Consider the following 13,443-nt stretch of genomic DNA (forward strand, 5'->3'; position numbering starts at 1 on the left):
CTTTGAATAGTCACTGAGTCCAGGTGCTCACAATAATAGTAGTGACCTGCAGTGGAAAGGCTTGTGTCATCTTAGCTAAATATGTATGCCCTACATGGCCAACTTCTCTGAATGACACAGTCATTGAAAGCTGAGGGGTGTTTCATTCTTTCCCAGCATTATGCTAAATCGAGCATTGCAAATCAGTTTTGTGACAGGTCTCCTGATTTGAGAAGTTGGTTGTTAAATTGTAGGGAATGCAGGGAGACGGGGGAAAACCAGAAAACATTATTGCCTTAAATCCTGTATCTTAGTAAGTTAACTGTTTAAGTCAGTTAAGATGGGGAAGTAGAGGACATTACCTTCATCTTTCTTACCTACAGCCATAGCCTGAGTTATTTTGGGCACAAAGGCATCTTATGTAAGTCCCAGCAGTCAGAGACCAAGGGTTGTTCATAATCCCAAGTTTGAGAGCCTAGAAGACTGCCAGGTGCCAAGCAGACTACCATTTTTTTAGCCACCCTCTTTTTTTTTTTTTTTTTTAAATTTTTTTATTGTTATGTTAATCCCCATACATTACATCATTAGTTTTAGATATAGTGTTCCATGATTCATTGTTTGTGCATAACACCCAGTGCTCCATGCAGAACGTGCCCTCCTCAATACCCATCACCAGGCTAACCCATCCTCCCAACCCCCTCCCCTCTAGAACCCTCAGTTTGTTTTTCAGAGTCCATTGTCTCTCATGGTTCTTCTCCCCCTCCGATTTCCCCCCCTTCATTCTTCCCCTCCTGCTACATTCTTCTTCTTCTTTTTTTCTTTCTTAACATATATTGCATTATTTGTTTCAGAGGTACAGATCTGAGATTCAACAGTCTTGCACAATTCACAGCTTTAGCCACCCTCTTCAGGCTTATTTTGCAGTAAATGGTGGTGTTAATCTGAGAAAAGGATTGGCCGTTCTCTATCAACTTTATCATCAGGTTGTACTGGCATATACGAGGGTGTGTATATCATATGTACACACATAGTAAAGACTAAGTTTTATAGTTATAAATTAGCTCCAAGGTGAGAAAAGACTGGAAACCTCCATGATTTGTGGTCAGTTAATGAGAACAGTATTAAATGTGGTTATCATGATTAAATCGGGCTTTAGGGTTGTCTGGCTTTGATGGCAGAGACCGTTTTCTCTGCTACTTTCTTATACCTCCAACTGCCCACCCCAGTGGGGATAGATGGTTGCTCAGTAGATACATGGAGGTTGATTGGTAAAGATAGGAAAATCCCCATTACAGTTGGTTGGGCTGAGGCATCATACCCACAGTCCTTGGATTCTGGAGTTGAGGAAACCCCCTTTTCCTTTTAGTTCTAATGTCCTGTATGTAGGTGGCATGTTTGTTTCACAACCTGGTTTTTGTGACTTATCATTGGGGTGGAAATAAGGAGGGACAGTTACTTAGGTCTCACAATTGGAGTAACTGGGTTATCAAGCTTCGGTGACTTGGCTGGGGTGTGATCCAAAGGGCAGCCAGAGCTCTAGTTCCCTGGGCAGCAGCCTTAGCACAGCCTCCCTGCGGGGTTTCCCAAGTCTGAGAAACAGTAGAGAAGATAAAGGCTAACTTAGGCAACCTGAAGGCTACCGGTTGGGGTTACACTGGTGCAGTTATGGAGGATTGAAGAAAGGACAAAGTTAAAACCTATAATGTACACTGTGGGAAAGAGTTGTCCCTTAATGAACGTACAGTAAGAATTGTTTTTTCTTAAAGTGTAGCCCCTGAATATTTCCCATATATTCCCACTATTGGAGCTTATAGACCAACTGGACATTAGGAATGGAAGGGCCCTCAGAGATCACAATCTAAATATATCATTATCAAATGATGTAATAGGACTCCTTCCACTAAGAGTAACAGAGACCAAACTCAAACTAGCTTAAGTGAGAAAGAGAATTTATTGGTTCACAACCAAAAAGTCCAAGGATGTCTGATTTAGGTATGGCTAAATCTCAGAGCTCAGGCCAAGGTTTTAGGATTCTGTTTCTCTCCATCTGCTTTCCTTGGTGTTGGTTTCATTTTCAAATAGTTGATTCCCATTTAGTTACAGCAGTTCGAGACCAGCTCCAACCAAAGCCCCAGAACTAACTCTGACTGGCTTGGAATAGGTGATGTGTCAGCCCCCGAGCTAATCGTTGAGACTGGGAGCCTCAGCTGGACAGGGACTAGTAGTCAGCAGCACCCAAACCATATGGATTGGGAGTGGGGGAGGTGATCCCCAAATGAAAATCGAAATGCTGAAATTGATTTTTTTTTTTTTTTTTAAACAAAGCTTTGGATTTTCATGGAAAAGTCAGGAGAGTACATGGACAGTGAGATGTGTGATTGCTTTTCTTAGGGGTTATATTGTTACTTTACATTGATATTTTAACTGTCTTCCGGACTGGATTGATTCTGCCCTGAGTCTGTGCTGATTATTGGTAGCTGAGGTTCCTAGGTTGTTGTAAGGATGCCTGGGGTGCGACCACTCAGATGTAAATGCCTCAGCGTTTCCATTGTATGCTTTCATGTTGAAATGGAGAGCTTGGCCATCTGAGGAGTGACAGATCGCAAGGCCAGGACCTTTTTACCAAAGGAAACTGGCTGCCCCAGCCAAGGGTCCTTGGTAATTTTCTGGTCTTTCTGGGCTGGGCTGGAGTGTGTTCTCCTTCCTCCCCAGTCTAAATTCTGCAAAGCCTATGGAGCTGCTGCTCTGTCCCTGGTACCAAGTAATGGGGATGTAGATATAACTAGGATCCTGCCCTAAGGAAAGGGGGGTGGGGTAGAAAGGTTTTACAGTAGGAGACAGGGCATGAAAGAGGAATCCTTCTCGATGCCCCCAGAAATTCTTCCTCTGGCCTCCGTTCACAACCTGACTGATGGCCCCCACCCTATTCTCCTTTACAGTTTCTAGGTCTGCACATATGTAGGCCATCTCACACATACAGAGATGCAGTGGGAACCAGATGGGCTCTGCAGCACTATGGTCTTGGGCAAATCATTTATCTTCTCGGGGCACCTGGGTGGCTCAGTCATTAAGCGTCTGCCTTCGGCTCAGGTCATGATTCCAGGTCCTGGGATCGAGCCCCGCATCGGGCTCCCTGCTCGGCGGGAAGCCTGCTTCTCCCTCTCCCACTCCCCCTGCTTGTATTCCCTCTCTCGCTGTGTCTCTCTCTGTCAAATAAATAAGTAAAATCTTTAAAAAAAAAAAAAAATCATCTTCTCTGTGCCTCAGTTTCCTTATCTCTAAAATCTGACTAGTGATACTTCAGAAGATTGTTGTGTTCTTGTGTTCCTGTTTGAGCAGTGGGTAAGAGGTCATCTGAAGAGGTTGCTGAGCCTGTTCATTCTCTGCTCAGCATCTTGGGAGAATGTTAATTATGTGCTAATTGTCCTTTGGGCTATGCTAGATGCCAGTGGGAGAGACCCTGGGCTCGGGAGCCTTCTATCCAAGCTGGACTGCCCCAGACAGATGGACATAGAGCAAAAGGGAAAGGCATGAGATTGTCACATGTATCATTTATTCATTCAGTAGTATTTATAAAGCACCTACTCTATACCAGTCATTGCATAGAAGTTCTGGGAATATTGTAATTGGCCAGATGGGCCTCTGGCCTGAGGGAACTCATGGTCTACTTGGGTGTTAGATGAGTAAACACAGTTATGATCCAGTGTGGTTAGTGTGATGGTGGAGTCAGCTAAGGTCCCAGTCTAGAGTGGGAGTGTGTGTGACTGGAGTGGCTTCTTAGAGGAGGTAACATGTAGGCCAGGTCCCAAAGGAGTAGAAGTCAGGCAGGAAGAATGAGGGACTAGGTGTGAAAGGTATTCCAGGCGGAGGGAACAGCCCATGCAAAGGCCTGGAGGAAATTCGAGTATAGAGTGTGTTCTTTGGGGAGTCTTGGCTGCCCGTGGTGCTGTCTGGAATGGGCTGAATGTGGCTCTGTCATTGCAGGGATGTGGAGAAGGTGGAGCGGCAGGCGGTCCCCCAGGCCAACCACACCGAGTCCTGTCGAGAGTGTGGCCGCGTGGGACCTGGACACGCGAGGGATTGTCCTCATCGAAGCCATGAGGATTCTTTTGGCTTTGAGAGGCGGGAGCAAGAGGAAGAACGGTACCGTTCCCAGAGGGACCCACTGGAGGGCAAGCGGGACAGGAGCAAGGCCAGGTCCCCATATTCACCGGCTGAGGAGGATGCCTTGTTTGTGGACTTACCTGGTGGCCTGAGAGGCCAGCAAGCACAGCCCCAGCGGGCAGAGAAGAACGGGGTGCTGCCCGCCATGTATGGCCCAGGAGAGCAGAACGGGACCGGCGGGTATCAACGGGCCTTTCCTCCCAGGAACAACGCTGAAAAGCACAGCCAGAAGAAGAGCAGCCTGGCCCAGGTGGAGCACTGGGCGAAAGCCCAGAAGGGGGACGGCAGGAGGTCAGTAATGGACTCAGGATGGCTGCTACTCATGAGCATAATAATGTAATAGGAGCTCTCATTTCCCCAGCACGTGCTGGGGACATGCAGGCCTTAAACTGTCCACCTCCATTAGCTCCATAAATTCCTGTAGCAACGCTGCAAGGAGGGGGTGATATCCCCAAGTTATAGACAAAGAAACTGGGGCTTGGAGAAGTGAAGGGACCTGCCCAGGGCACACAGTAAGTAGCGAAGGCAGGGTGCAGCCCCGGGTCTGTGGACCTCCCAAGCCTGTGTGAGATTACATCAGGTGGCGTCTTGGCTCCCCAGCGAGGGTGCCTTGAGACACAGTCAGTATGTCCATAGTAGCTCATCTTCTCCTCTCCTCTACTTCTCCGCATCCGGGAAGTATTTGTAGAAACTAGAGTAAATACAGATCCATTTTCAGTTCCAGGCACACACAAGAGCTTAGGCACTGTTGACAGCAGATTCCTTCAAGAAGCAGTTTTTAATTATTTAGGGGGCATGCGGTTTTTGCTATTTGCAAAGCACTGTTTGTATTTTATTATAGTTTTAGATTAATAAGGGCGCTTTTCTGAATGTAAAGAATTCAGGGTCACCGGCTTCCCCCATTTTCTCCAGAAGCCGCTGTGTTTTGTCCTCCTTATGAAGACAGTAAATCGTTTCATCATCTTCGGGCTTCTAAAACCAACCACTGACTGGAGAAGAGATAGCGAAGCCCTGGTGCTTTCAGAAAGCTCCCCGGGGACTAGAGGGGCTGCAGTGGATGTGCCAGAGCTCAGGCCAAGTCTGCCACAGACTGACCTGCCTGATAAACATGTTCTCAAAAGCACACCACATTCTCCCTGTTGGTGGAGCCCAGACTTTCCCCCTGTGGGCTGTGGAGGCAGGAGTGCTCCTGCAGGAATAGCCTCGGCCTCTTTCCAGGTGTGTGGGGATGCTGTGTGTGTATGCAGGTTGTGTAACCTCTTTAATCTGGTCTAGGTGGGCAGTTGTGAGGGTAGATGGACGGAGAAATTACAATGGAAATCCCCCAGTGAATTGGTAGACATTGTTGTGGGACAGACTAGGAAAAGGAAGGCTTTTGGTGGTGTAGCTAAGATACCTTCCCATTCCCACCTAGGACTGACCAGGTGTCAATTCCATTTGTTCAAATTTTGTGTCTTCTTAAAAACAGAAAGCTGCCTCCCAGGGACACGGGGGAGAGAAGCTTCTATTCTTGGTGCTGGGCTGGGTAGACACCGCCCCCCCGGGAGGTGATTCTAAGTGCCCTCACTGCTGAATGAGGTCGGAAAGCTGGCAGGCATTATATCATGCAGGTCTCCTACTTCAAGGTAAAACAATTTGGATTTTATTTGAAAAAGCAATAGGGGAAGCCACTGGAAAGTTTTAAGCAGGTAAGTGATGTGATCTGATTAATAATTCAGGAAGAAGAGCCCTGGGAAGATGCTGTTGCAATAGTCCAGGATGGTAACAATGGAAATAGAAAGAGAACGATTTGAGATACATTTTGGAGGTCGAAACAGCAAAGTTTGTTAATGAGTTGGATGCTCAGGATGAGAGAAAGGGAGGAACAAGGATGATCCCTAGAGTTTTGACTTGAACAACCAGGTGGTTGCTGAGACAGGGAAGGCTTAGGAGCAAGATCGGGGGGAAATCAGGGTTCCCATTTTGGACAGTAAGTTTGAGAAGCCTATTAGCTATCCAATGGGAGATGTCAGGTAGACAGTTGGGTATGGATTATAGTGTTGGGGTTTGAGGTCTGGTTGGGAACAGTCAGCACATGGTACCTCAACACTTACAAGTTAGCAGCAGAAGGGGGATCTGGTAGAGGAGACAGTGTGGTCAGAGAGAAGCTACTCATGATAAATTAGCTATTTTCTCTTACGTGTCACACCTCCTAGGAACTGTAGTCAATATGGGCAGGCGAGGGCAGGTAAAAGCAGAACTAGGGAGGATAGGAAAGCTAAGGGTTTAGCTCAGATGAGCCTGTATTTCTTGCTAAAGAGTTTGGATTTAGTCTTGGAGGCCTGTGAAAGCCGTCGATGGTCTGAAGGGTATTGGCAGGAAAGAGGCATCGGGACACCTGGGGAGATTTTGCAGGCTAGACTGTCCTTACTACATCCCAGCTCCAATACAGCAGGTCCGTGTATACGGTGAAGAAGTCTGCCAGGTGATTCTGATGTGCCCTGCCCAAAATGCGAATGGTAGTTTTGGTTACCCCTTACTCTTAAAAGTTTTTTTTTTTTTTTTTAAAGGTTTTATTTATTTGACAGAGAGAAAGACAGCCAGAGGGGGAACACAAGCAGGGGGAGTGGGAGAGGGAGAAGCAGGCTTCCCGCGGAGCAGGGAGCCCGATGTGGGGCTCGATCCCAGGACTCTGGGATCATGACCCGAGCCGAAGGCAGATGCTTAACGACTGAGCCACCCAGGCACCCCAAAAGTTTTTTTTTTTAATTAATGTATGCACATAGTTTAAGGATTTAAGTAGTGTGGCCCCCATCTGTCCCTACTCCTGATTTCTGTGCCTTTGAGGCAGCCACTTTCAATTCTTCCAGTAGTTTTCCCAATTTATTTCTGTATTTCCAAATAAGATACTTACACTGCACTTTCTTGATTTTACAATTTTAGTTATCAGTAGACATTCTACTATAGAAGATAAGGATTGAAGTCTCTTGTTCCCCGCTGTGCCTTTCCAATAGACATACGCTTACCTTTATCCTAGCTTCACAATATAGCATATTTTTTGTACAGATCACTAGTCAGTTTTTATATTATTATGACAATATAAATATTCACACCTGGGCCATAGTGTTCTATAATTAAATTTCATTTGTTGAACAATTTTTTGTTTTTGATGTTAATTTTCAAGCTTGTGGTTTACTTGGTTTTCTTTGTACCAGTTACTAATTTCATCACCAAATTCATAGCTACATGTGCAAATCTCCCTTTGCTCAGTACCCCCAAATAATCAGTAATCCATCACAAAGTAAAAAAAAAAAAAAAAGATCCAAATACCAAAGGATAAATATTGAAAAATAAGGGTCCTTCTACTTTATTTCGGAAACCTACTTTCACTCCCTAAAGACCAGCAACCTTGTTAAGAAAAATAAACCCTGTCCTTCACCTTGCTTTTTTCACTTAATGTATCAGTGTATGTGCAAGTCTGTATGTAAATATCTGAATGTATCTTGGCTGTCTTTCCGTATGAGCACGTATAGACATATATCATTACTTTGAAATAACCAGAGTACTCCATTGAATGGATCTACACTGGTATTTATACCATTCCCTATTGATGGGCAGTGAGGTTGGTTACAAACATTTGCTATTACAAACTATGCTGCAGTGAATATCCCTGCCCCGTTGTCTCTGCATAAAGTGCATGTGTACTTAAAGAACAGATTACTTGAAGTGGAGTGACTGGGTCAAAGGATATATGCCATTTTAATTATGATAGTTATTACAAGATTGCCCTCCAAAAACACTGTTTCAGTTTATACCCCACCCAAAGTGTCCTTGTTTGTCCACTCCCACATTAGCATGGAAAACTACTGTTTCAGGTTAACTCCTTCCTCCAGTGATAATATGGAAGATGATTTAGATGGAGAAGAGCCTGGAAAGAGGCAATGATTGAGTATAAGGTGGTCATAGCTTGGGTAGGAGGCGGGGAAGACCCACACCAAAGCAGTGAAGATGATGAGGATTTTGAGGAGGATGGGTAGGACACACAGATGTTGAGGTTGGGTAGGTATAAGACTTGGTAAATTGCTTCATCGAGGCTAGGAAGGTGAGGAGGGCCACAGGTGGAGCTGACATTTAGCAGTTTGGCTTGGTTAATAGGAAGATGTGGTACAGCCTGGATGTCAGGAGTTTTAACAACACACCCCTCCCTGCCCCCCATGTGATTCTGATGTGGGGTTCGATCCCAGGACTCTGGGATCATGACCCGAGCCGAAGGCAGATGCTTAACGACTGAGCCACCCAGGCACCCCAAAAGTTTTTTGGCTTTTATTTGACTGTATAATTCTCCAGCCAGGCTGGAGAATCCCTAGCTCAGAGTGAGCCATAGCAGAGGGCCAAAGGCAGAATGCTGAGGACCTCCAGCCCAAGGGGTGGACAAAAGCAGTGTCCGTGAAAGGTGTGAGCAGGAGATGGGGTGGAGGGTGGAAACTGGAGTGTTGAAGGGAGTTTCATTTAGAAGGAGTCCGGTTTGTGCTGGGAATGAGGACTTCTCCTTGGGGCTGGTGCCTTCTGAGGAGGCTGGGAGCCACTGAAAGAGTGTCTGGAACCTCAAGGTCTCTGCTGTCTTTTGCTCAGTCACTGGGGCTTTTGGTTCCACTGAGCTTCTTGATGGGCTTACGTGGGCAGACCTGACCTGTCCTTCTTAGTAGAGCTAGGATTTTGAAGTTAGGTCAGGAGGCAGGAGAGGAAGACAGGAACAAGTCAGAAAAGGTCACATGGCCAGTGAGAAACCCTTTGTGGCAGGGGCACAGAAAGAACTTTCAAAAGCTGTGTGACTGATACTTACGTTATAAGTTGTTGGTTGAAATGTCTCTACGTAACTGCTTCTGGCAGTCCACAAACCTGTGTTACTCTGCTACACACAAGGGCCTGTAGTTGGGGCTCGGGGGCACATAGGGGAGCTAAAGGATGATAAGTCAGTTGCAAGTAGATGACAGGGCTGGGGAAAGCGTTGTTGGACTTTCCTTGCATATGAGCTGGAAGTTTAAGCCTTTCTTGTCTAAGGGGCAAGGTGACATGAGGTCTGTAGATGAAAACAGTTCATTGGCCTTGGAGGTCACTGAGCGCACAGCAAGAGGAACTTCACTCTAGTGATGGAAGCAGATCTCACTGGGCTGAAAGGGAAAAGTGAGGAATTGAAGACACCCTTTTGAGAAGAAAGCTGTCTGTCTCTGAGTAAGCCAAGTGCAGAGTCTCTGATCATTCACTTGTATCTGGAAAGGACTGCATCTTGCATTCTCAGAATTGCTGTTTACCTTAAAGGTATATTTGTAATCTCTTACAGTCAAATAATAAGTACATCTGGCTGTTTAATGAAGGAGCCTCCAACATTTGAAAATACAAAAGAGGGATGTCTGTGCTTTGTATGATTGAGACTGTGCCAGTCTCGTTAGATTGGGCACATTAGACATTGGAAGGAGAGTTGTTTGCACTGTAATATGATCTCATATTGGTGGAGCTAGACCACATAAGAAATTATTTCTAACTGTTCCTTTAGTATTGGAGATATGTACTCTGTTTCCCATCATTAAACTCCTTTAGAATGATATTTTGCAAGGACAGACTGACGTACCCTTAGAATTCTACATTCTGAGAGATTGTTTTGAAATTCTAGCCTTCCATTTTTCCCCCCTGGTATTTCAAGTAATTTACATACTTGTAATAAAAAGGCAGAGGTGGGAATGGAATCAAGGACTCAACTATTATAATGAGGAACAGAGTAGAAAGTGAGAGTCCTGCACAATTGATGTGGAGGGTAGGGTGAGGAATATCTTCTGCATAAGTAATTGGTTATAGAAATTGATTTTACATTTTGATATGACCAGTTTGTAGTGGCTGTATCAGAATATCCTGTTTGGTGCCTTTTGGAACAGGGAGGCCCCTTGGCACAGAGCAGGGTATGAGGGCAGGAGACCTGGAGCTTTCTTTTTGGGTAAAGATGGGTTTAGGGGCCAGCAAATGGATCTGCTCTCGGGCAAAGCTGCTCTGGGGATCTCCTACCTATTTCAGGGGGGTCTTTACCTCTTCTTGCAAACCTTCCTCTTGTGTCTCTCACTCCACCTTTGGTTAGTTATCTTGGTTTGGCCTCTGGAGCTCACCATTGCACTGGGATTTTGGGGGTTGCCACCAAATGGCCAGCAGTGAGGACTTGGGAGATATGGCAGACAATGCAGAAGCAGAGGGCACAGGCTAGAGGATGAGCTCAGGGCTTTAGGGCCCCACCCTGTGGGGGACTCTGACTGTCAGGGTGGCAGGCACCGAGAGCAGGCTGCGGAACCAGACTGAGGGGGTTTGGGAGCAGAGCTAGGACATACTTTGCATAGTCTGAATTTTTCTTCAGCCAGAGCGAACAATGGTTGGTGAAGTCATGGAGTCCCCAGGGGAGGCCCCCAGCCTGGTTTCTGCCTCTGCCACCACTGCTGTTTGAGGATTCAGCCACTGCCCCTTCCTCAGACGCACATTCCCCTCTGACTTTGGGAAATCAGTAGCAAACCCTGCCACCTAGTGGCAAACAGACACGCTAGCCGGACACACTAGACCAGTCTGGCTGAAGAGATCTTTAAAATTACCTCCCATAATTGCAAAGATAACAATAAAAAACAATAAAAAAAAAAAAAAAACAAAAAAAAAAACCATTTTTGAATGACAACTATTTCTAATCCCCACAACAATCTGTTAGGTTCTTAGTATCCCTATGTTATAGTAGGGAGGGTGAGAACATAAAAGACACTTATGAGGTCATAGTGAGGAAGTGATTAAATGAGATGAATTTAAGAACAATTAGAATAGCACTTCTCAAACTTTGGCCACCTGGAGGGCTTGTTAGAACACAGGAGGCTGGGCTCTTACCCCCAGGGTTTCTGACTTGGCAGATCTAGGGTGGGGCCCGATAACCTGCATTTCTAATGAGTTCCCAGGTGGTGCTGATGCTGCCCATCCAAGACCATACTTTGGATGCACTGGCTTAGAACAATGGCTGGCTGGTTATGCATCAGGACTTTGTCAGACTGTGGACAATACCGCAGAATGTGAGATACAGTTCCTGCCCTCTGAGGATTTACAGCTTGGCTGGGGAAGAGATGTCTTGCAAGGATGAAAAGGTTGCATCAATGAAAAGGCCTTGGACAAGTTTCCTACACATAATAACTAGGTCAGAGCAGAGTGGGAGCCCTGAGGGCTGCAGAAGGCCTCTCTGGAAGGAGTGTCGTGGAAAATGAGTGAGATTTGGGTGAATAGGGCAAGGGGAGCCCATACAGGTAGGGGAGGGCAGAACAATATTATGAGAATAAGGAGAGGTAGAAAGGGAGAACCCATTGAGAAGTACCTTCTGTGCATCAGGCATGGATCCTGCATTTTCTTACTTGTCTCATTTACTCTTCAGAACAGCCTTATGAGGGAGATAGTTCTGTCCTCATGCTGCAGGTGAGGAAGCTGAGGCTCAGAGCAGTCCAGTAAGCTGCCTAGGGTCATCTAGCCAGTGGATGGTAGAGCTAGCATTCAAACCCAGGTCAAGCTATCTCTGTGTTTTCCCACTCTGAGAAGTTGCCCAGGTGTGTAGGAGGCTAGGTGGGATTAGGGTGAGGCTCTCATTCCTAGATCCCAGCAAGTGCAGGGGTGCACCTGAGTGAATGTGTCTCTTTAACTGTTGGGCCCTAGATGCCTGGCTTGCCCCAGCCCAGTCCTGTTGGAGAAGCAGTGAGAAAACAGCAGGACTGCAAGGTGGGTTGGGATCAGGTGCTAGAGAGTGGTGAGTTCCAGGCTGAAGGGTTTCAGTTTTCTTTCATAAGCAGTGGGGAGTCATTGACGTTTTTGGAGCAAGGGAGTGATTGGATCCAAGCAGTTGACACTGTTCAGTGTGGACACTGGTTAGGAAGGTCTCAGAGCGATCTGGGGGAAGATGATTAAATCAGTATGTGGTCTAGAGTAGTAGAAAAAGAAAAGAGCTGGTGCCAGCCACTTCCTTTAAGAACTTCCAGAATTTGGTGTGAGGATACCAGCAGAGGACAAGTCTCGGTGACTGGGGAATTATGAGGCATTTCCTAGAAATAGACACACACCCATTTGGAAGAGCTGACTGACAGCGAGAGGGAGAGGAGGAGGCAGGTTTCATCACCTTGTACTTGAAGCGATGGGTGTGGGGCAGTCAGGCTGCCTGGTAGGGAGGTTGATGCTCCCAGGTTGTTGGAGAACAACGGTTTTGGAGTCCTCCACATAGGGAGGGAGTGACTGAGGTCCTGAGCGTCTGCTTTGATTGTTCTTTGGGGGTTCTTACAGGGCTCCCTCATGTGCCTGGCGCTGAGGGTTTACTCAGCCGTGTTTCCAGAAGCCTGGCAGATCCCGTGCTGGTCGTCTTACCCGTCTTCCTCCTCTCTCTGCAGCCTGCCCCTGGACCAGACCCTTCCTCGTCAGGGTCCTAGCCAGTCACTGTCCTTCCCAGAAAACTACCAGACTCTGCCTAAGAGCTCCCGACATCCCTCAGGGGGCTCCTCGCCTCCTCCCCGCAACCTGCCGAGTGACTACAAGTACGCGCAGGACCGAGCCAGTCACCTGAAGATGTCGAGTGAGGAGCGCCGGGCGCACCGGGACGGCACAGTGTGGCAGCTGTATGAATGGCAGCAACGCCAACAGTTCCGGCACGGCAGCCCCACGGCGCCCATCTGCGCCGGCTCCCCAGAGTTCACCGACCAGGGCCGGAGCAGGAGCATGCTAGAGGTGCCGCGCTCCATCTCTGTGCCTCCGTCTCCCTCTGACATCCCTCCTCCGGGCCCCCCGAGGGTCTTCCCACCCCGGCGGCCGCACACGCCAGCAGAGAGGGTCACCGTGAAGCCACCGGATCAGCGGAGGAGCGTGGACATCTCACTGGGGGGCTCTCCCAGGAAGGCACGGGGCCACGCCACCAAGGTGAGACTCCGGAGGGCTGCCAGGCAGCTGGGTTCAGCATGAGGGCACCAGGACCCTCACGTGGTTTGAACACAAATTTGAGCAATTTCGAATAAGGAGAGGTGACACCTCTGTGGTACTCTTAGGTGCCAGGTGCAGTACTAAAGGCTTATCACCACCCGATGAGGTAGGTGCTATTATCAAGCACATTGCACAGATGAGAACTCTGAGGCATTAAGAGATGAAGAATCATCCAACTGGAAGTCTGCAGGAAAAGATATCTGTGTTCAGTCGGTTCAATAATTTATAATAACCCAACTTCAGCTTTACCTCTCCAAGGGGCTCCCCCAGTTTACCATGGTTTATAACCCAGTAAGAAAGACG

General features: G+C 47.2%; 1 protein-coding gene across 2 annotated transcripts in view; it reads left to right on the plus strand.

The window, feature by feature from the left end:
- The window catches only part of PLEKHA7 (pleckstrin homology domain containing A7), a 200,424-nt gene that overhangs the window by 156,760 nt on the left and 30,221 nt on the right, over nt 1-13,443 (plus strand). For both annotated transcript variants that reach the window (XM_032427128.1, XM_032427129.1), the window contains exons 10-11: nt 3,964-4,434; nt 12,558-13,080. In XM_032427128.1, coding sequence (XP_032283019.1) covers nt 3,964-4,434; nt 12,558-13,080 — 994 coding nt within the window. The remainder of the gene's footprint in view (nt 1-3,963; nt 4,435-12,557; nt 13,081-13,443) is intronic.

This window comes from Phoca vitulina, unplaced genomic scaffold, assembly GCF_004348235.1.
Source record: "Phoca vitulina isolate PV1807 unplaced genomic scaffold, GSC_HSeal_1.0 scaffold36, whole genome shotgun sequence".
NCBI classification, from domain to species: Eukaryota; Metazoa; Chordata; class Mammalia; order Carnivora; family Phocidae; genus Phoca; species Phoca vitulina.